The sequence below is a fragment of the Pocillopora verrucosa genome, chromosome 3 (assembly GCF_036669915.1).
Source record: "Pocillopora verrucosa isolate sample1 chromosome 3, ASM3666991v2, whole genome shotgun sequence".
Lineage (NCBI taxonomy): Eukaryota > Metazoa > Cnidaria > Anthozoa > Scleractinia > Pocilloporidae > Pocillopora > Pocillopora verrucosa.
In genome coordinates this window covers 1605958-1627768 of record NC_089314.1, presented here as the reverse complement: position 1 = coordinate 1627768, position 21811 = coordinate 1605958, and the positions used below count along the sequence as shown (strand labels likewise).

Below are 21811 nucleotides of genomic sequence, written 5' to 3'. Positions count from 1 at the left end.
TAATGTTATAGTACTTGAACATTAGGATCAACCGTGGCTCATCTTCTTTTCATTGCTCGTCTAAGGCCTCATTATAAAACCGTGTTGTACGTCGCAAAACTATGATCTCTATGTAAATAAACAGTTAATCCCTTCAGACGAATGATGTTGTCTTAAAATTTTTCGACGATTGCTTGGCTGGTTGTTCTAGCCATGAAGGATTCAAGGACAACAATTTTGTTTCCAGTCTTCTTGGTCCTTTTCAAAAAAAAACATCAAAGCTATTTTTCGCACATTCTGCTGTTTCTCAAAAAATAGGTAAGCACCCTGTCCTTAGTATAAAGCGCCTGTTTCAAATCACTGCCCTCCCTTGAGGTACAAAAAGTAAATAAGCGCCCTGGGCACTAAATCGATTATATTCATTAAGGTACTCGTTTAACCCTTTACACTCCAACATCAGTTTCCATATTCTCCATACTCTTCTCTACATGTTTCTTTTGGTACTGACAAGGAGAATTCATATGGAGATCAAAGCTTCTTTCTTAGGTTGTCAGGCATTTCCTTTATTCTCATGATCTCAGTCAGTGATTCAGCAGTATTATTGTAAGGAGAAATTAGGTGCTGATCACTCTTAGGGTTTAATTAATTTAAAAGGTTAATGAAAGTGATTGGGATGAAATAAGAAAAATAGGTCCATTAATCTTCAGCAGTATTATTGTAAGGAGAAATTAGGTGCTGATCACTCTTAGGGTTTAATTAATTTAAAAGGTTAATGAAAGTGATTGGTATGAAATAAGAAAAATAGGTCCATTAATCTTCAGCAGTATTATTGTAAGGAGAAATTAGGTGCTGGTCACTCTTAGGGTTTAATTAATTTAAAAGGTTAATGAAAGTGATTGGGATGAAATAAGAAAAATAGGTCCATTAATCTTCAGCAGTATTATTGTAAGGAGAAATTAGGTGCTGGTCACTCTTCAGGTTTAAAAGGTTAATGAAAGTGATTGGGATAAAATAAGAAAAATAGGTCTATTAATCTTCACTCTTGCTTTGTTAACTGATTCGCACATATCACACCCATTGAGGTTTCAATAAATCAACAATGAAAAAAGCCTTTTCTTTCACTAATTCGTGATTATAAATAGTCATGGCAATGTTTCTTGGTGGCACGCAGTGACCACAGTTCACTACTGCTTGAATTAATTCTTCTTCATTTGGTTTGCAAAGATCTGACTGATTTTCTGCATAGAGTTATTAAATCTGCTCGAGGGGAAGTCGATCTTCTTGTCTTCCTTCGGTAGCTTCAGGACAAGAATCATATGGGAGCCAGCAGGAATGTCGTAGTTTGTTGTTGATTTACCAGGATCCAAGGCTCGAATCCCATTCTTATCAGTAATCATCACTGAATACTTGGTGTCGTTTTCGAAGGTGCACCATTTCGGTTCTGTTCCGCCTCCGTATTCCACGCGATCGGTACTAATGCTTCGAAGCTGCTGAGAAGCAAACCGAAAAAAATGTTAAGATCTCTACGTAGACTAAAAGTGCCGGTTTGCTACAGGAATGGTACGTTCCGCATACAGCCACAAGCCCCTTATACCAGTAATTAATCAGCGGACAAAAGCTACATTGAACACAGGCAGGCCAAGCTCCCAGCTGTGAGATGATCATCTTGCGAAATAAGAGTCATGGCAAAAATGTAAGAGTTTGTATAGGAATATTTACGACCGCTCTGACGAAGTAAAAATACAGTCAAATTCCCAATAACTACCTCAATAAATACCTCACCTTCTTTTTGTCCATAATCTATGAAAAAAAACAAAATGAACTGTTGAGATCTTTACTTGGACTTCAACTTTTCTACTACGCTCTTTTGCCATAGTTTTATCAGAAGTTGATCAGATAATGCTGATACGAGGGAAGATTAAGTTTTTACTGCGATTGTAATTTTCGCCAATCGCGCCGGATTTGATCACCGTGATCGGCGAATATAATCTCCAGGTGTGTCGCCGGCCTTAGTCTCGGTCAGGGTAGTCTGAGTAAGTCCTTATCATATTCTTTACATCTAGAACAATTTCTGCGTCATCGTTCTTGAAACACGATGTCCTCATAAAAAAAGAGTGGAGGGTGGTGTGGAGCACAGACAACATACACGCAAAATAAAATTTGTCAAATATCTTACCAATCTTTGGTCTCCTCAGTGTACGTCTACTGACAACAACTTTGCTGATTGTAGGACGAGCGCAGGTTTTTATAATCTTTCGTTAAGGAAAATTCTTAACTCTGTTGAACACCGGAACTCAAACTTGACCAATCAGCCGTGAAAGAAACGTCTACCTATCGAACAAAAGGGGTTTTTATATACTCAAGCTATCGGTCAACCGTTATGTTATTACCGGTTTTCGATTCGTTCTTATTACAATTAAACTCTTAGAAAGCAGAAGCAACGATATTAGAATACTTTCTAATTCATCGTGAATCGCGTGATTTCGCGCGATAGGATTCAATCTTTTCGCAGCGGTTATAATAACTGCTAGAATATTAACAAATGAAGACTGGGGTAAAGAGATGAAGAAAGGCCTTAAGCTGGATTGGGGTATGAAGTTATCGCGTGATATTCCATACTAACTTCCTGTACTTTTGTAATTTAACATAATTTACCGGAAATGCGTCACACAATGATCGGCTGCCCCTTTCTTGCTGTTGTTTCATTTCTCTATTTAAAATTCGTTTATTCAATAATTTATTTATTTTGAGGGGGACTAACTCACACTACTTTTAACTACTACGCATAAGTTCTTAGACCATTTAAATGGTAATGTTTCAGGTGAAGAATACAAGGTAAGTGAATTATCATTTTGAAGAGGAGCGGATGTTTCTTTCACGCTTTATAGGTTAAGTTCGGCACACGAGGAATGAGGAATCTGCATGAAAAATGACAGGACGGAAATTCTTTACTTTCTTGGAAAAGTCACACACAGGTAATCGAAATAACATCCGCTCCGGCATGAAACTACACCAAGTATAACTTGACATCAATTGCGGCTTCAATTTTTCATCGGCTTTTAAGTGTTATTGCCTGCGTCCGCTTGACGCAATCTACCGAGCTCTAGAGTCTGATTAAGTTCTGAGACAGTTTTTTGTGGCAGTATCTAGATAGGCGTAACACAATTTTGAAGAGGAGCGGATGTTTTTTTCGATGGTCGATTGGTTATGTGCGGGTTCTGCACTCGAGGAATGGTGAGAGGAAAGAGAACCAAATCGTTGCAGATCCAGCTAAGAATGGTTTAATTTTTTTAAGTAATTGATTACGATGATGTCACTATGTTTCTGAATCAATAATAGACGGCAACGAACGAACCAAATCAGTGGAAGCCAGGTAACTCGCGAGTTGCTTTAGTTGTGTTTCTGGTTAGCCATGACGTTGTGGCTATGTTTATAGGCTCGTTACTAAAAGATGTAGATGAAAACGATTGCAATCTCACATTACTTGGGACTCTGAGTTCTCTCTTTCCAATGATACGCTGAAACGTTTGTCAAAGACCGAAACAGTAGCGAGGTGACTGGGAACCAAAGAGCTGTTGACTGAACCGACAGTTCGTCGGTTCTACTTGAGGGTTTTAATAAATTAATATTTAAATACTATGGAGACAGAGCGCGGAATATTTGTCACTTTTCTTATCTTCCGTTTTATTCGTATTATAGAAATCTTGCTCTATGATAGAGTGGGTTAGGGGAGGGGTAGGTGGGCCGTTGCTCAGATACTGATATTGATCCCAAAAAGTAAATAAGCGCCCTGGGCACTAAATCGATTATATTCATTAAGGTACTCGTTTAACCCTTTACACTCTAACATCAGTTTCCATATTCTCCATACTCTTCTCTACATGTTTCTTTTGGTTCTGACAAGGAGAATTCATATGGAGATCAAAGCTTCTTAGGTTGTCAGGCATTTCCTTTATTCTCATGATCTCAGTCAGTGATTCAGCAGTATTATTGTAAGGAGAAATAAGGTGCTGATCACTCTTAGGGTTTAATTAATTTAAAAGGTTAATGAAAGTGAATGGGATGAAATAAGAAAAATAGGTTCATTAATCTTCACTCTTGCTTTTTTAACTAATTCGCACATATCACACCCATTGAGGTTTCAATAAATCAACAATGAAAAAAGCCTTTTCTTTCACTAATTCGTGATTATAAATAGTCAAAGTAATGTTTCTTGGTGACATGCACTGACCACAGTTCACCGATGCTTGAATCAATTCTTCTTCATTTGATTTGCAAAGATATGACTGATTTTGTACGTGGAGTTATTAAATCTGCTCGAGGGGAAGTCGATCTTCACGTCTTTCTTCGGTACCTTTAGGATAAGAATCTCGTGGGAGTTAGAGATGTTGCAGTTTGTTGTTAATTTACCAGGCTTCAAGACGCGAGTCCCATTCTTATCAGTTATCTCCACTTCATACTGGGTGTCGTTTTCGAAGGTGCACGATTTCGGTACTTGTCCGTTTTTGTATTCCTCGCGATCTTCACGATCAACCTGGCAATCAGACTGCATGCCAAAAAGCAAAAAAAATTGTTAAGATCTCTGCATGGACCAAAACACAGTACCGGTTTGCTACAGGTCGAATGATACGTACATTCCGTATAAAGCCACAAGCCCCTTAAACCAGTAATTAATCAGCGGACAAGAAGCGAATGACTGAAAGCACTAGGAGAGAAAAATAGCAGTGGAAATCCGACCTACGAACCATTTTTGCTAGCTTGCTCTTTACAAAGTTAAGAAGAATGGAATGGTACCCCACCCCCCCCCCCCCCACACACACACACACACGCACACACACGCACACGCACACGCACGCACGCACGCACGCACACACGCACACACACACACAATTTTGTATACCTCAGGTTCATCTAGAAATGGTTGACCCAGTCTGATGGGTCCCTTGTATCTGTCCATAATCTATAAAAAAAAACAAACAAACAAACAAAATGAACTGTTAAGATCTTTACTTGAACCATAATGGCCCGTCTTAGTGCTGGAGCGGTTATCTCTTTAGGCAGCTACAAACCCTAACTAACTAGTATATTAGCCTTTCCCTGGGCTCCCGCTCACAAGAGAGGTCAGTCACAGAGCAGTAGAATAACACTTGGAATTTTGTACAGATTTCATGATCACATGATTTAGAATTCAGTGAAAGAGTCGCCAGTAATCGGATCCTGATGTTTGCGTAAAGATTTCTTGAATTGCCGCTGAGCAAACATTGCAACTCGCTCGTAAGAAATATATGGCGAAAGGTTGTTTCGACGTCCAAAAACAACGATTTTGCAGAGAGATCGCCGCAGTTTTATCAGAAGTTGATCAAGATGATGTTGATACGAGGGAAGAGTAAGTTTTTTGCGGATGCAATTTTCGCCGATCGCGGCGGATTTGATCACCGTGATCTTCAGGTGTGTCGCCGGCCTTAGTCGAGCATAGACAACATACACGCAGAATAAAATTTGTCAAATATCTTACCAACCCTTGGTCTCCTCAGTGTACATCTACTGACAACAACTTTGCTGATTGAAGGACAAGCGTAGGTTTTTATAATATTTCGTTAAAGAAAATTCCTCTTTCTGTTGAATACCGGAACTCAAACTTGACCAACCAGCCGTGAAAGAAACATCTACCTATCGAACAAAAGGGGTTTATTGTTTACTCAAGCTATCGGTCAACCGTTATATTACTACCAGTTTATGATTTGTTCTCATCACAATTAAATTCTTGGAATGCAGAAGCAACGATATTGGAACACTTTTTTATTCATCGTGGATCGTGTGATTTCGCGCGATATGATTCAAACTTTTTGCAGCGGTTATAATAAGTGCTAGAATTTTAACAGATGAAGAAAGGAAGGCCTTAAGCTGGATGGTGGCAGGAAGTTATCGCGTGATATTCCATATTAACTTCCTATACTTTCGTGATTTACCATAATTTACCGGAAATGCGTCACACAATGATCGGCTGCCCCTTTCTTGCTGCAGTTTCATTTCTTTATTTATATTCGTTCATTCAGTTATTTATTTATTTTGAGGGGGACTAGCTCAAACTACCTTTAACTCCCACACGTAAGTTCTTACACCATTTAAATGGTAATGTTGCAGCAAGAAGAGTATCTAGGCGAGTGGATTATCATTTTGAAGAAGAGCGGATATTTTTTTCACGCTTTATTGGTTAAGTTCCGCACTCGAGGAATGAGGAATCTGCATGTGAAAAGTGACAGGACAGAAATTCTTTACTTTCTTGGAACAATTCACACACAGGTAATCGAAATAACATCCGCTCCGGCATGAAACTACACCAAGTATAAAGACAAAGGCAAACTTGACATAGCAACTACGATTTTTTATCGGCTTTAAGAGTTATTGCCTGTCTCCACTTGACGTAATCTACCGAGCTCCAAAGTCTGATTAAGTTCTGAGACAGTTTTTGTGGCAGTATCTAGTAAGTAGGTGTAGCATAATTTTGAAGAGGAGGGGATGTTTTTCTCGATGGTCGATTGGTTATGTGCGGGTTCTGCACTTGAGGAATGGAGAGGGGAAAGAGAACCAAATCGATGCAGATCAAGTAAGGAATTTTTTTAAGTAATTGATTAAGATGATGTCACTATGTTTGTAGATCAATCACAGACGGCAACGAACGAAACCGAATCAGTGGAAGCCAGGTAACTCGCGAGTTGTTTAAGTTGTGTTTGTGATTGGCCATGACCTTGTGGCTATGTTTTTAGGCTCGTTACTAAAGGATGTAGATGAAAACGATTGCAGTCTCACATTACTTGGGACCCTGAGTTCTCTCCTTCTAATGATACTCTGAAACATTTGTCAGAGATCGAAACAGTAACAAGGTAACTGGGAACCAAAGAGCTGTAGACTGAACCGACAGTTCGTCGGTTCTACTTGAGGGTTTTAATAAATTAAAATTTAAATACAATGAAGGCAGAGCGCGGAATATTTGACATTTTTCTTATCTTCCGTTTTATTCGTATTATAGAAATCTTGCTCAGGCATAGCCGGTTTTTGAGAGAAATCTAGAGGGGAATTCTTAACCTGACAGCTAAAGAACCACATTTACATTATTTCTAGAGTGGAAAACGTGCAGTTCGCTCTCTTTTGGTTATTCGGTGGTTTTACGAAGTAGCAGCTGAACAAATAATACTCAAAACTGTTTGTTCATTGATGCGTACATAAGAGGATTCATTAATGAATTTAGGAATATTAAGCCACAAAAAGATAGAACAGTGTGTTTTCGATGTCAGTCGGAAATTAAGTATATCTCTAAATCATTAACCAAAATTGAGAGATACATCGTTCACATTTTGTGCATTAATTCCATGCAGGAGACAGATTTTAAACATTTCATTAAGGGGTTGAAGGATAACACCGACTGTCAAATCGGTTACTGCTACGCAAGCCAGCAAGATGTTCGATTACGTTTGAAGACGGCGAACGGTTTATACCGCCACTATTCAGAAGACATTGAATAAAACTGTAAGAGGCAATGAAATCAGCAAAACGACTGTTGTGAAAAGGAGAACAGCCTAGAGATCGGTGGGAAGGTTCTCACCTAATGACCAAATTGGTCATGTTGGCCAAAATACTCTAAGATACTCGTTTCGGAATTACCATCGATATCAGAGGGCGATGTAGTTTGATTCATAAAACCGACCTCAGAACATGAGGTATGTAACAGATAATTATATTCATAGACCTCTTTCTTGACCCAAATAAGACTTTCTGGCCTCGACAATTATCACTCAGAAGTTAAGCCAAGAAGGTTAATTTACATGCTCATGATTTGCATACTTTAGTTTATTTCGCGAGAAAGTGGTTGTGTCTTACGCTTTCCTTTTAAATTTTGCGCGGGAATTGGCGTGCGGCCAAAATAATTGACCGCATGCATGCAATGCCCGCTATTATTAAAGGGGACTATAGAATCACTTCCTTTCCATTAACATTTGATTCAATTCATCAGCCCTCAGTCTTTATTTCTAGTCTCTTTCCCCTCAAGGCATTTACAATTACTTTTACACAAATAACTGATAATACATGGCTGAATGAAATGTATAATACCGTAAACTGCCGCCTATATACCCTGGGCTTATAAAGCTATGCGTAATGGGTTTTTAGAGGGCTCATAAAGGGAGGGCCGGGGATTATATCAGGGGTGGCTTCTAATTGGAATAGAAAGCGCTTCAAAACGAACTATAGCAGTAATGAAAAATATTGGATTTGCGATAAATTTATCGTTTCTAAGGCCTTGAAAAAGTATTTTAATGGTGTTTTACAGTAAAGTTTTAATTATATAAACTTATTTTTCTGCGATAAATTTCAAATTTTCTATTAGGAGTGGTACAGAGTTCATATCTCTCAAAACAGGAAAAGCCGAAGGGGGGGGCTTATTTCCAGCGAGGGTGAGGAGGAGGGCCGAGGGGCTTATTATCGGATTCATTTATTTTTTTACAGGTAGGTGGGCTTATCACGGGGGGAAGGGCCTCTAAGTGCCGCTTGGAAGTGGCAGTTTACGTTATGAAGTAGGTTCCTTATGCACGGATTATACATAATTTTCTTTTCTTCTAACCTTTTTCAGTGCACTTAATCCTCTTGCTCGTCTAAAGGAAATTTCTCACATCTTTAGGGAAATGAAAGTGCTCTACGTGGCATTAATCGAGTTCATATTTACAGACCTAATGTACATAACAACCGGTTTTGCTAGATTAATTCTCCCATTTTGACAAACCAAGAAAAATCGAAAAAGTTATTAAGTTGGAAGTAAAAGCTAAAAAAATACAATTATAAGTATTAAACCAGCCAATCAAATATAGCTGTCGGGGCTGTCAAAATTGTTATTCCTGTTTCTTTCCGCGTTAATCAAGGCGAGAATTTTGAAGTTAATTCCTTCCAGCATCACTTTGTAGTAGCTTCGTAACGAAAACACAAAAAAACCTATTTAGATTTTTTTTTCCTTTTGTTTTGTTTTTTTATTTCTTGTTTTTCTTTCATCAACCAGTGAAGTTGCTTCAGTTGAAACAGGTGATGAACAACTTTCATTCAAAAAATGAATTTATGTACTCGCCAAGTTTAGCGAGAAAATAAGTCAAGTTTGTTTCGGTGCGGCCAGTTGAAAGTTAGTCCTACACCTCCGTACATTTTTCCTTTATTGTCTGACTTTTGATATACAATTGCAAGATGTTGAATTAGCTAGAACTTCACTTTTTCACGATCTTTCAGTTGCACCCTTTATACATACTGAATTCGCCTTGTAAGAAAAACTAAACCTCGATGAAATACAGAGAAATAACTGATAACCTTACTAGCAATATAAGTAAGAGCGCCATGTTTTACAAGGTATAAATAATTTTCTAAAACCCAATTAAATTTTGGGGATGAATAATCGTATTCGTATTTAGGTTAAGAGTAAAGCCTTAAGCGGAAATTCGTGAAAAAATTTGTTGGCTGAAATGATGACTACCGCTCAGATCGTAGTTCTGATCACCTAATTATAGACAGACGGATCAATAAAGGGCGAGTTTAATTAATCACGTTGTTATGGTAACTCTGACGTTTCGCCTTCTTGTGGCCTGACTGTCGTACTTCTGCAACAATTTACTCGTATTTCCATTTGATCTGTTTGTTGAATTTGTTGTCGTAACAGATGGTGGACAAATGCCAGTCGAACTCGCTTGTTCCTCGCCGCGTAGATCAAAGGATTCACCAAAGAATTGAGTAAAGTTAATGTCAAAGCTAAAAAGAAAAGTATGTAGGCAGTGTTGAATTCAGTCACAGCGTCTAGGAAAAAATTAACTGATATCGAAACGAAGTTACAAAAGAAAACAGTTAAAACAATTATTGTCGTTGTCTTTAAGGATTTTCTATCCTTCTCGAATTTTTCCCTTGCTTCCCGTGAAATTTGCTGAGAAGCGATTTGTTTCTGATGGCGTCTAGCCTCGAAATAAATGGTAACATGGCATACGATAATTACTAGAATACTACATACTGAAAGAACATCAACAAATACAACAGAAACAAAATCATTTTTAGAGTCTATTAAATCCTTGAGTGCTGGAATAACGGCTAGTATCCACACTATCACAGAAGAGATTATCGAAATCTTATTAGAGGAGTAATTCTCGTAGAAAAAGGGATGTTTGATCGCCAAAAATCTTTCTAAGCTTATTAATACAATATGAAACAGAGATATGCTGCAAAACATGGTAAAAAAGATGCCCGATACTTTCTCCAGCACGCAAAACTCAGCAACACTTCTTCCTTGAATGAAATACACTTCCATCGCAATAAAACACGGCTGAATAGTCAAAGCTATCAAGAGATCTGTCGTCGCTAAACACGCCAGCAGAATGTTTGACGTGGTTCGAAGCTCATGCGTGGAGTTTACCGCTACAATCACAAGAATATTGAGTAATATTGTAAAGGGCAGAAACACCAGTAGCATAACTGTTGTGAAAAGCAGCACAGAATGGACATCGGTGGACAACGCATCTGGCTTCAAGGCGGTCAAAAAGGCCGTATCGCAGATATAGAGCAGTTCATTGTTGGCAGAGTTCAGCACCGATGTCAAATTCTTATCTTCGTCTTGAAGAACCATCTTATCTCGCAAGGCTCAGAGCTACCCTTTAATTATGTGTTGTTCCTTGCACAGATGTTTTCATCTTTTCTTTTTTTTTATTGTATCCCTCATCGCCAAGAGCGACAAAAAGCAATTATTTGTCATCAATTATTGACAATGTAGATTAAACTGACAATTTCTTGTGGGGATCGATGATAAACTTCATTCATATGCAATTATAGTTCTCTGGTTCAACAGTTACAGGTCTCTCTACATCACCAAATCGAGATTAGATTACGCCTTTAACGACAACATTTGCGAAAAATACAATTGTCTTGAAATAAATTCCCTCATGAAAATGCAAAATTCTATGGAATTTCTCACTGTCTTTTTCACTTTAAACATGCATATGGTTAAATCGAGGGATCATATTAGGGACTTCATTAAAAGTCGTATATAAGCGGTCTTCCACCGCCTGTGAGACCTCTCACCGCTGTCTCAGTTTAGCCTGTAGGCACGCTCTCGTGTTTGGTTTCGCCTTACAGAACGTACAGCCACCTTCGGAAACCGCTTATGGAAAAAGTGATCTAAATTCTTTGCAAATGATCGCAAGTTTCGCTAGTGCGCCGCGTAGAACTCTGGGAGTGGAAAGCAGAGTCGGATTTTTTTTTTTTTTTGTACACGCGCAACATACCGAAAAGGAGCGAATCCTCGAAGTCAGAAGCCCATTACTGTCGTAGTCTATGATTCTGCCCGCTGTTCGTGTTCTATGTATTTACAGAGTCCAAGCTCGGGCATGTCTACGAAGGCTAAAAATGAAAGTAAAACAAAATACACATAAAACACTCAAATGGCCTTAAAAGTTCCGAAATCTCGCCCATAACCCCCCCTGCAGTTTTCTATATCCTCATTCCAGTTTCCAGATCTCCATCATGCACATTTCGCGCGCTATCCTGGGAGTTATTTTGAGTCAATTTTTTGAGCCTGCAATAAAACAGTGTTTGGCATGGTGAACCTCAATATGGCGGACGAGATTGCAGTTGTGGCGCGCTGGGCTATATCTTCGAGATTTCTGTTGCTCTTTTCTCAGGTAGGAGTAAAAAAAAAAAAAAAATGTAGCGATCGGTTGTGAATCTTACTTTACATTTGCGCTTTTTTTTGTTCAGATTTTTGTCAATGAATTCATCAACGATTACGACTCTTCGAGTATTATCAACGAAAACGGAGATTCAACTCCACCAACTTCGTGGTATGATTTGATATTTCAAAGAATGTTTGAAGGTTTCAGCAAATGGGATGCTGCTTATTTTATGAAAATAGCCGAAGACGATTATAAATACGAACAATACTTGGCTTTCTTCCCATTGTTCCCTTGGATATTAAGGATCTTGGTACGATTACTCCATCCACCTTTTCAGTATTTTTTGAACGAGCGCAGTTTATATCTAGCGATTGGATGGATATTGAATTCAACTCTGTTCACATTAGCAGCTATTTCACTTTACAAATTGACTTTAAAACTGTTTGGTTCAAGGACTACCGCCATGTTGTCATCACTACTCTTTTGCTTCAACCCTGCGAGTGTATTTATGTCAAGTCTGTACACGGAGAGTTTATTTTGTTGTCTACAGTTTACGGCTATGTGTTTTCTTGAACAAAATTGTACAGCACTGCCACTGTTACTTTTTGGTCTTGGCTGCGCTACTCGTTCAAATGGTGTTTTATCATGTGGATTTCTTGCACACAGAATGATTAAAAACTATGTTTCTTCAGAATTACCTTCACTGATTACAGACCCTGGTTCTCTCACTTTTTGGCATGTACAAAGAGGAGCAATACTACTCCTTAGACTTATAGTTTTAAATGGAATTGTGCTTGTTCCATTCATTATTTTCCAGTTGTATGGATATTATTTATACTGTATGCTACCAAGGAGTTTCCTGAGAGATTTGACTCATAGTCCATGGTGTGATAAATTGGTACCATTTTCTTATTCATACATTCAAGACAATTATTGGAATGTTGGATTTTTACGTTACTTTGAAGTCAAGCAAGTACCAAACTTTGCTCTTGCTGCTCCAGTTATTATTTTGAGTCTCAATGCTGTACTGATCTACTGTTTGAGCAATAGAAATATTGAAACAGTTAAGACTCTTGGCTTGCTCCAAAGTAAGGAAAAGTCTGAAAAAATGACAAGGTATGTGTTTATTAAGTAAAGGGGGTAATTTTCTCATGAAACTGTGGTGCAGCATCAGTGGCAGGTATTACAAGATAATTTGATCATATAAACTGTGTTGATAATGTAAACTGGCTGCGATAAAGATTTTCCAAAGCTGACATTTTAAGTTTAGCCCTCTGTCAGAGTTTGGCCAATTTACATTTCCAGCTAAGTTGATGAAACCAAATTATCATGTCACACTTCTCAGCCTATGCGGCATTACAGTTTCTCTAGAAACTTCCTCTATTTTATAATGTAATGCCTTATTATTCAGGGTCTGAAAAATATCAAAACAGGTGCCAAGTGGCAATTAAAGATCCTTGTTTTAATCAGTAGACAAAAAGTTTGATAGCCTGCAAATTTCTGATTCATGATTTTTTTATTTTCACTTCAATATGAAAAATACAATATTATGTGGAGTATTTACTTAACAAAGTCTGATTTCAAGAGAATTTGCATGTATTGCTGGTGTAATGGTCATGACTTGTATTAAAGCCTTGACTGAAGTGAAAATGAAAGTGAAAGATGATGTTTTTGGTGAACTAACTGGAATGCTCTCAGAAAGAAAAAAATCTTTTTTTATATGAAAGTGTTCCATTGGATGAAGGGTCCTACAATCTGTCAGAAAGTTCTTACTGAGAGGATATTGTTTTCTGTTTTATAAAGGAAGCCAATTCGTCAAAATGTTGGAATAACTGGCAAACAAGACTTTGATTTTTACCACCACCCTGATGTCTTTGTTTATGTTGTCCATGTCTTTTTCATGTCTTTGTTTGGTTTGACATCCATGCATGTACAGGTTGGTAAAAGCTTTTCTCTCTCTCATTTCTAAAATTAATTAGTTACCATTACTATTTCTTTAGGGAACTTAAAAAAAATATTGCATGGTATTTATTTTGCTTGCTCTACACAAGTACAATGTATGGTTCTCCCTTTGCCAGAGAACTTTCATTGAAGTTTTTCAATTTATTTCCTCTTTCAAGTTGTGCTTTCATTAAATGATGATGGCATTGTGGTGTTTCAGATTTTTTTTCTCAATTTCTGGCTTAACAAGTTTTAGTAACATCAACCTTTTTTTCAGTTTATCATAACATGCTTTTATGAGGTGGCCCATTTACTGGGTTTTTAGCAGTCCCTCTTTTTCTAGTTTAATTGAGCATGAATGAAACTAAACAAGGTAAGCCTAAATTATGGCTTCTGTCATTTTTCACAATGCTGTGTGAATCTCTCTTGGTGTTGGCCCTTCTTTTTGCTCTCGCTTACTGATAAAACCATGAACCTGTCAGGGCTAAAACTAGGAGCTTCTTTTTGGAGTTCAGTCAACTACATGTATTAACTACATAGCTGCTGCTTTATAATTATGTTGTAATTTCTTGATTTTTTTCTTTTTATCAGGTCACTACACGATTTATAGCCTCTGCCTCCCCTGTGATTTACTGGTATTCTGCGCATGTCATCATGAAAGAAACTTCTTGCCAAGAACACAGACTTGACAAAAGAAAGTGGAAAGCTCAGTTGATCATTGGTTTTTTTTTGTCATACTTCTTCATTGGAACCGCTTTACATTGCAATTTTTATCCCTGGACCTAAAGCTTTTTTACTGCATCTGAAAGCCCAGATTAAATATGTTAGTCCAAAAGTCATAAGTGCTTGTAATGTGTTTTAATGGCAATGATTGTATTTATTATTTATTTAAGCAATAGACAGCACTTGGGTTACAGCTGCAGTAACCCACATGGGATGTTGGGAAAAAATGATAAAGGCAAGTGATTTACAAACACTTCTTGTGTTCTCCTAATATCCTGAATGGGTCATTAGACCTGCAAACCATTAGGAAGTGCACTATTCCTTTTAGAAAAATTCTCAATACAAAACAATTTGTGATGGGCTTACCAGAGCAATAAATGATGTTCAGGGCACTGGAAGTATTTCAGATATTTCATGAATATCGCTTTTTTTCATATGCTGATCAATAGCCCTTTGCAAGAATAAAATGAATAATAAAGAAATAAACTTGCTTTCTTATGCATATATAAAAATACTAGTAACAAATCACTGGAAACTTGAGAAGAAAGATGAACGAAATTATAAATAAATAGAAATAGCAAATATTCATTAAAATTCTAACTCGAACAAAAATATCTTAAGTTAATTCTAAAGACACCAAGTTTCATGACAACATACTGGTCAACTGGCATGCTGTTCCTCAGATTTGATACAACAAAAGTAACAGACATGCTACTAAATGTTGTCTCCCTTTCATGCAAGTGAACTAATCCTCTTAGGAATTAACCCATTGAACTTTCATGGACCAATGCTAAGAACTTGTTGGAGAGCTAGTTTATATGCAAGTAAGTCCAATGATGTATGACCAAACAATTTCACGAAAAAAATAGAATCGAATGGAAATAATTTTTCCAAAATTTACATGACCACTGGGTAAGTTAAAACGAGTAGTGTTTAGGCTCATTTAGAATATTTGATGATTGTTTCATCTTTTCTATGGTTTGGATGAATTGAATGGTGGGATCTTGTGGTTTAAATTCCAAATTTCTTGGATGATGACTTCCGCTTATAAGGCTGTCCAAAAGTCAGTTACTACCGTCAACAACAGTTCTTTTGAGGACCATCATAATAACTTGGACGTTCACTATTCACTATCTATGACGTTTTTTCTGAATTAACTCTACTTTTCCTCCATTGCACGGTAAGTAATCCGAAAAAATAGTTAACACTTGTGCTAAATCTCTTTTGTTAAGATCATTTTTAGAAACAAAGAAGAAATAATGAAATAAAAACCGCTTAAACGGACGTGATAAGTGCTTGGTTTCCTCATTACCTCGCGCGTCATGAATATTCTCAAGAGGATTTTGCATGAATAAAACAAAGAATTTTAAATTACAAGCCCACAATTGGGACAATACCATACTTTTGACATCAAAACCTGGACCGATATCAAAGAAGCAAGAGTAAGGCTACAATTAGAGGAGAGTGGAAACAGAATATTTTTCTGTTGGAAGAAACGGGATAATTTGCCGCGAAAAACGTTACCATAGAAACTCGTAGGGAGGCCTGGAGGCGGGAAGGACGTTTTTAGCTTGTTTGTACTCGTCATTTGTCGGCAATGGAGATTAGGTTTGTGACAGTAATTGAGCCATTTTGACCTGCCTGAGGCTTGTATCAAGAAAATGGGTTGTGGAACTAGCACCCCCAAGGATAAAGAGGACAAGGAAGGATCCAAGTTTGATTTTAGTCGGCGTAACACCATAGTCGAAAAGCCAAACGTTGTGGTCGAGATTGGCAAAGGTGTGAAGAAGATCGACCCAGAGCGACGAATTGTGTTCATATTCGGTTGGTGATATTTCTTCTTCTTTGCCCTAATAATACTCCATTGAAATTTATTGTCCTTTTACTCTGCTATGAAACTATGTATGCTTTTGTATATGACCTGGCACAGCCGCTAAATGCTAATCACAGAAATATTTTTGATATCCAGCGGGCTCTCCCTGTTGGAAGTAAACATCTGTTCGAAGTAAATTGAACGCAGAAGAGCCGACTCTTGACTACTGAATTTTCGTTTGGTTCATTTAAGAAAATATATGGCGGATATATTGAAAATTTTTTTACAATAACCGCCGAAAATCAGGGACAATTTGGATTAAAGCTGGCATTTTGTCTATGCCAGAAGAAAGAAAAGATACCATCGCAGCGGCTACATCACATTAAAGTTGTTTCAAGATGGCTATTTTTTTGCATTCAGCCGAGCCATGAATTATTCACTCCTTACATTCAAAGACTGATTTTTACGCTGATGTCAGCCATTGTTTTAATTATTCTATTGAACTAGAAAAAGAACCATCAGTTCCCTATGAATGGAGAAACCGATTTCGCTTGCTTCTTCTGTGTCAATAGATATTGGCGTGCATCAGCAGATATATTGATTTTACATCTTCGCCGCTTGCTTTTAAGATTTTGGTTAAAGCGTGATGTTCTCTTCTGGTTGCAGAATAAGATCTGTAGTTAAATTGTATCAAAAATTAATGAAGGAGGAATTTCCCCTTCCATACAGAAGTAAAGTCACGCTTTGGTTTAAAACTTTGTTTTCGTAAAGCGTTCTTAGCTTTCTTTCGCTGTGTACACAATGAGCTATAATTAAGCAGAGTAATTTCATATTTACGATGAGAGCTCGATGAAGTATCTTTCCTCTTGCTCTAGCACTTAAACCGCTAAGAGCATGCGGTATTAAGTGCATGGATTGAACCTTTTATTTGTACTGCGCACATTCCAACAGAGTGATTAATATGATTTAACAGAAATTATGTTCTCTAGGAGTCCGCAAAGTTTTTTATTTGTTCATGAAGGATGGTTAGCTATGTTGTGAAAATGTGTCAGCAAACAATAAATTTAAAAATTCATCTTTTCATCTGGGCATAGTGATATATGAGTTGCAAAATGGAAAAAAATCCTCTACCTTCCTCTCATCATGGTTTTCTATCCACAAGACGAGGCTGAAAGTGCCCCTCAAATTAGTTTGAGACAAAGGATTTGGAGTCCATACAAAGGGAGAACTTCCAAACGTCCTCCTTTTTGCCTAGTCATTTAATTTGAGCAACCTTCAGTCTTTGTACCAATAAAGCAAATCCTAAGTTCACAAATACAAGACTTAGAAATATGTTCTATATTTTAGTTATATGATAAGCTGAGTTATACATGCATTTGGATTAGTTGGTTCTTATGTATGATCTGCTGGAGGACATAGTTTCAGAGGATGTCAAAATGTGGTTAGAATGTCAGTGATACACTTGACTGTGCTTCATGCTCCACTCTTGGTCTTCCCACATTTTGATATCATGTTTAATCTATTAATGAACAGATTTACAGCAACACAGCATCTTGTTCTTAAATTGATCATCTTTGTTATGTTAAAGTTTTGGTTTAGCAAAGCTATTTTGATTTTTAGAATTATTAGTTTGACTGGAAATCCTTTTTTTTTTTACATGTTGTGTAGGAGGTCCTGGATCAGCTAAAGGATGTATTGTGAATGACCTCAAAGCCATGTTTGGGTTTGCTTTCATATCAGCAGAAGATTTAATCTTGCAGAAACTGCCAAAAAGAGCTGCAGAAGATGGGAAGGACCCTGTTTCTGGTACACATGGACTGGCTGAGCTTTTGAAAGATAATCCAGAATATCTTACCTTGGATTGGGTGTTGGAAATACTTCTGGAAGAGATTGAAAAGTTCCCAAATCAGCCAATACTGGTGGATCTTATTCCCAACCTCAAGTTTATGATGAGGGTGGATAACTTCATCAAGAAATGCGATATTGAAATGAAAGAGTTTGAACAGAAGGTATTCTATAACTTGTATTTAATGACATATTTAAGTTTAATCAGTGGATGTTTTTATGGCTGAAGATGTCAATCTATTAGTCATGTAAAGGGTCATAAATCTGTAACTTGGATGGATTCATTTCCTTTATTGTCCTGACTTTGATTCGGTGGAAATATTGTAAGGAGAAATTAGATGCCAGTTACTCCAAGGTTTTTAAAGGGTTTTAACTTAAAAGAGGTGAGAGTGCTTACATATCTATCTCTGTTGCTACCTGCTCTTTGTGGCATTTTTACAATGAATAGGCTTGCTGTAACATGTATGGCATGTTTGTTTTTGGTTTTCATGTCTGCTTCACAGTTGTTCATTATAGTTTTCTGTTTTTCCTCCATTCAGATAACGTAGTGCTTCAAAAATCCGTTTTGACATGGACAGAAAGGATGTGCCCATATCACACCAAACATGTCTTATCTTAATGACATTAACAGTGTATTCATTTCACCTTGACAAGTTAAATATGTTTGTTTACTCCTCAGTGTCCTTGTGCTTTTGCCTTAAACTTGACACTGTCCAAGGAGAATCTTCTGAAGAACATTAGAAACAGCCATTCCCCTGCATGTGCCAAGCCTCCAAGCCAAGATCCCAGGGATGCATCTTCAGATCAAGGGGATGAAATGGACACCAGTAGGACTAAGCGTCGCTTTGCACTCTATCAAAAATCAGTGCAAGATTTCTTGAACTATTTTAATCTGGAAGACAGAATTGTGCAGGTTGACACATCTGCAGCACAAGTACAACATATCTGGGATGCTATGATGGACTTTTTTGCAGCTGAAATGGATTTCAGTGCAAGCAAAGTGATCAACACTGTTGTGCTCTTCTCATTTGGTGAGTTCTCAGATTGAGTGAATTACATTATGTAACTCATATTTACTACAGCTTGACTTGTGCTCTCCTTTGCTGCCCTGGGACTAGCAGAAATATTCAATATTCAGTATCACTGTAATTATTTAAACTAGTACCCAACTTCAAATAAGCACGTAAAAAAAAAAATGTTTCATGTATTTATTTAAAAAAGCACCCGATGTACAAGTTGGTAGGAAAAGTTAATAAGTGCCTAACCTTGAAGTGAACAAGAGGAGTATTTACCACTACCTCTTTACTGACTTACAATCTCTTAATTCTATGTTTGTGTTACATCTCCACGTTTTGATATTAGTTTGTTTTGGTGATGGAAAATAAAGGTACTTCTTGCTGAAAATGGCGAAAATTTAATAACCACCTAAGGCACTTTGTCAAATGAATACTGTTTATATGTAGTTACCAGCAAACCTTGCTGGCCTAAAGTGCGTGAGATTGTAAGTAACCTGCTGCTTGGCATACCCCTATGAAGAATTGTGTTAATTATGGTGCTAAGGCATATAGAAATATAGCTATATATTTTTTTGGTTTTGATAGATCAGAAGACTTATCAATCCATAGACAAAAACAGATACCCCATGAAATCAGTTCTACTTCATGAACTCATCAAAGAACCTCAGGCCTCTGCAGTAAGTACTGTCCATTCTCCGGCTGCAAGCATATATTTATTACAGCACGTATTCATTAAAAGGAAAGAAGGCTGGATAAAAGAATTTTAAAATCATTTCATCAAACGTTTATGGTAGCCAATCAGAACACAGAGTTTACTTCACCCCACCAGCCATGTGTTAATAGAAAGTATTACATATTCAAAAAGAGTCATTGTTTACAGTCATGGGCAATCGCTGATTTTATTTCAAATTCAGTCAAAGAGGAAAGTTTCATCGGTATGACCATTACTTTTGAAGTCGAAAAGAGCACATTTCGATTGAATGTTGGAAAACTAAAACCAAAAACATAACGACAGCCAATTATAGCGAAGGAAGATATCACATTGAGCGCGGGAAAACGCGAGTGACCAAGTCGCGATTGGTGTAAGTTTTGAATCTGATTGGTTGATTAAGTGGCATGACTTTTCTGGACCAATCTTATGGCGATGTTGAGCATAACCAAAGCTATCCCAGAATATTCTCGACACTCAATTGAGAATTGCTGTTATAGGGCCGTTTATATGGGATGGTTATTTAACTGTCGTGAAGTGTTAAATCATCTTTTATTGCATCGTAGGAAGATGTCCTTTCAGCACTCGCAAAACATTTGGATGAGAGTGCACTGCAGTCGCGTTCATTCTTGGTTGATGTATCAGGGACGTCCATTGATGAGGAACATATCTCGGAACAGGTACAATTTCAACTCAGAAGTCTCAAGTTCAGCGGCAAAGTTCTGCTTTCTGTTGATCAAGCGTTTAATATTGACGTGATTGGGAGATTCTGGATCTGAATCAACCCTGTTTATACCATGAATGTTGGGTTCATCGCTAAGAACGGATTGAAAAATGACTTAAGATTTCTTGTTTGGACACAAGCTCAGAACATCTTTTTGTGGAATAGACGTAGTTACTCACCATGCTATATCAGGTGTATTGCATGGTTGACAATTCGAAGTTCTGGAATAAGTGCTCCAGGTTTAATCCCTGGACGACATCACTGTTTTAAGTATCGTCAACACTCCGGGCTATGGCTTCTGCGAACCTTGTAGTGAAAATGAAGTCCAGGTAACGGAGATTAGCGACAGAAGGGACGTTGTATCCTCTCCTGTCTGATTCCCAAAGCACTCTTATCCCACTTTGTCTTGTACGAAGTTTTTCCTCTTGTAACTCAGCAGCTCAAATGGGCTGATGACCGACGGTCAAGAATCAAAGAACATTTGATTCCTTGTCACAAATGGTTTTGCTAAAGGAGCTAAAAGAAAAAAAACATAAAACAAAAAAAATGTAAATGTGTAATTTGCGAAGACTTGTCTTTGATGCAAATGTTTTTTGTACTTTTTACTTTCAGTTTACGAAACCACAGATTCTGTTTGTAGACGTTGACGTAGGTCAGTTGGATTACTTCTTGCACGGACTCAAGCGCAAAACAGACAGGAAGAAGTCCATTTTCAGGAAGAAAGCACAGTTATACAAATCAGTCAGCTCAACGGAGAATGAAACGTTACTGTTCCCTGAACACATCGATACTGAATTGTGCAGAAGAATCGCTATCTGTTTGGCGGAACAACGAGCTAGTTGAGAAATGTTTATCCTTAATTTTTTCTCGTGTTCATGGAAGTACATATCTTAATACTAGTGATCAAATCACTTTTTACAGTTGATACAAACAAAATTTTATCTTTCTTCCCAGTCGACATGGAGTCCTGTATATACTTGGTTCAGTGTGGCTTAAAAAAGCAAAATTGAAGATTTTATTTTTACAAAAAAAGAAAATAATTATTTATTAGAGATGATTGTTCGACACTCATATTTAATTCTTTGTTACAAACTCTGACGTTCTGTGTCGTTCAAGATCCGGAGTTTGAACACAGATAAAGCTGTTAAGTTGTCTTGGGAGAAAAAATTTCTCTGGCTTGTATATACGTACAGAAAGAAACGTTACTTGTATAAATATATTTTCTTCTATCTTAAGTGAAAGGATATAGAAACAATTGGAAAGTAAATAAAACGAAAGACAATCTTTCTTAACAGTGGAGCTGTGTTTCTCTAATATAAGAGACGCGTGCATGGTTGCAGTACACAGGCTAATCAAAACTATAGCAAAATTCTCGAA

General features: G+C 37.4%; 3 protein-coding genes and 2 long non-coding RNA genes across 5 annotated transcripts; 2 read left to right on the top strand and 3 right to left on the bottom strand.

Moving 5' to 3' along the window:
• Positions 1 to 775: 775 nt before the first annotated feature.
• LOC136279917 (uncharacterized) lies at positions 776 to 2279 on the bottom strand. The gene is made up of 3 exons (XR_010717058.1): positions 2156 to 2279; positions 1762 to 1779; positions 776 to 1466 (listed from the first exon to the last, which is right to left on the bottom strand). It is a non-coding gene; the product is annotated as an uncharacterized lncRNA (long non-coding RNA).
• Positions 2280 to 3666: 1387 nt separating this feature from the next.
• LOC131770551 (uncharacterized) lies at positions 3667 to 5637 on the bottom strand. Its single transcript, XR_010717041.1, has 3 exons — positions 5495 to 5637; positions 4880 to 4939; positions 3667 to 4525 (listed from the first exon to the last, which is right to left on the bottom strand). It is a non-coding gene; the product is annotated as an uncharacterized lncRNA (long non-coding RNA).
• A 3538-nt stretch (positions 5638 to 9175) lies between these two features.
• LOC131770550 (trace amine-associated receptor 6-like) lies at positions 9176 to 10678 on the bottom strand. Its single transcript, XM_059086272.2, has one exon. The coding sequence runs from the start codon at positions 10619 to 10621 to the stop codon at positions 9563 to 9565; it is 1059 nt and encodes a 352-aa protein (XP_058942255.1). The 5' UTR covers positions 10622 to 10678; the 3' UTR covers positions 9176 to 9562.
• A 917-nt stretch (positions 10679 to 11595) lies between these two features.
• LOC131770541 (GPI mannosyltransferase 2) lies at positions 11596 to 15512 on the top strand. Its single transcript, XM_059086261.2, has 4 exons — positions 11596 to 11672; positions 11749 to 12779; positions 13467 to 13599; positions 14196 to 15512. The coding sequence occupies exons 1-4, from the start codon at positions 11604 to 11606 to the stop codon at positions 14388 to 14390; spliced, it is 1428 nt and encodes a 475-aa protein (XP_058942244.2). The 5' UTR covers positions 11596 to 11603; the 3' UTR covers positions 14391 to 15512.
• A 275-nt stretch (positions 15513 to 15787) lies between these two features.
• Positions 15788 to 21726, top strand: LOC131770540 (uncharacterized). The gene is made up of 6 exons (XM_059086259.2): positions 15788 to 16151; positions 17809 to 18149; positions 18665 to 19016; positions 19587 to 19678; positions 20277 to 20390; positions 21047 to 21726. Exons 1-6 carry the CDS (start codon positions 15989 to 15991, stop codon positions 21275 to 21277), a joined length of 1293 nt encoding a protein of 430 aa, XP_058942242.1. The 5' UTR covers positions 15788 to 15988; the 3' UTR covers positions 21278 to 21726.
• The last annotated feature ends 85 nt before the right edge of the window (positions 21727 to 21811 follow it).

Coding starts and splice junctions, on each gene's coding strand:
- LOC131770550 (XM_059086272.2), bottom strand. CDS start 10,621: ATGGTTCTTCAAGACGAAGATAAGAATTTGACATCGGTGCTGAACTCT.
- LOC131770541 (XM_059086261.2), top strand. CDS start 11,604: ATGGCGGACGAGATTGCAGTTGTGGCGCGCTGGGCTATATCTTCGAGA. Junction 11,673..11,748: donor TTCTGTTGCTCTTTTCTCAG/GTAGGAGTAAAA, acceptor TTTTTTGTTCAG/ATTTTTGTCAATGAATTCAT. Junction 13,600..14,195: donor TGACATCCATGCATGTACAG/GTTGGTAAAAGC, acceptor TCTTTTTATCAG/GTCACTACACGATTTATAGC.
- LOC131770540 (XM_059086259.2), top strand. CDS start 15,989: ATGGGTTGTGGAACTAGCACCCCCAAGGATAAAGAGGACAAGGAAGGA. Junction 16,152..17,808: donor ACGAATTGTGTTCATATTCG/GTTGGTGATATT, acceptor CATGTTGTGTAG/GAGGTCCTGGATCAGCTAAA. Junction 18,150..18,664: donor TGAAAGAGTTTGAACAGAAG/GTATTCTATAAC, acceptor TTTACTCCTCAG/TGTCCTTGTGCTTTTGCCTT.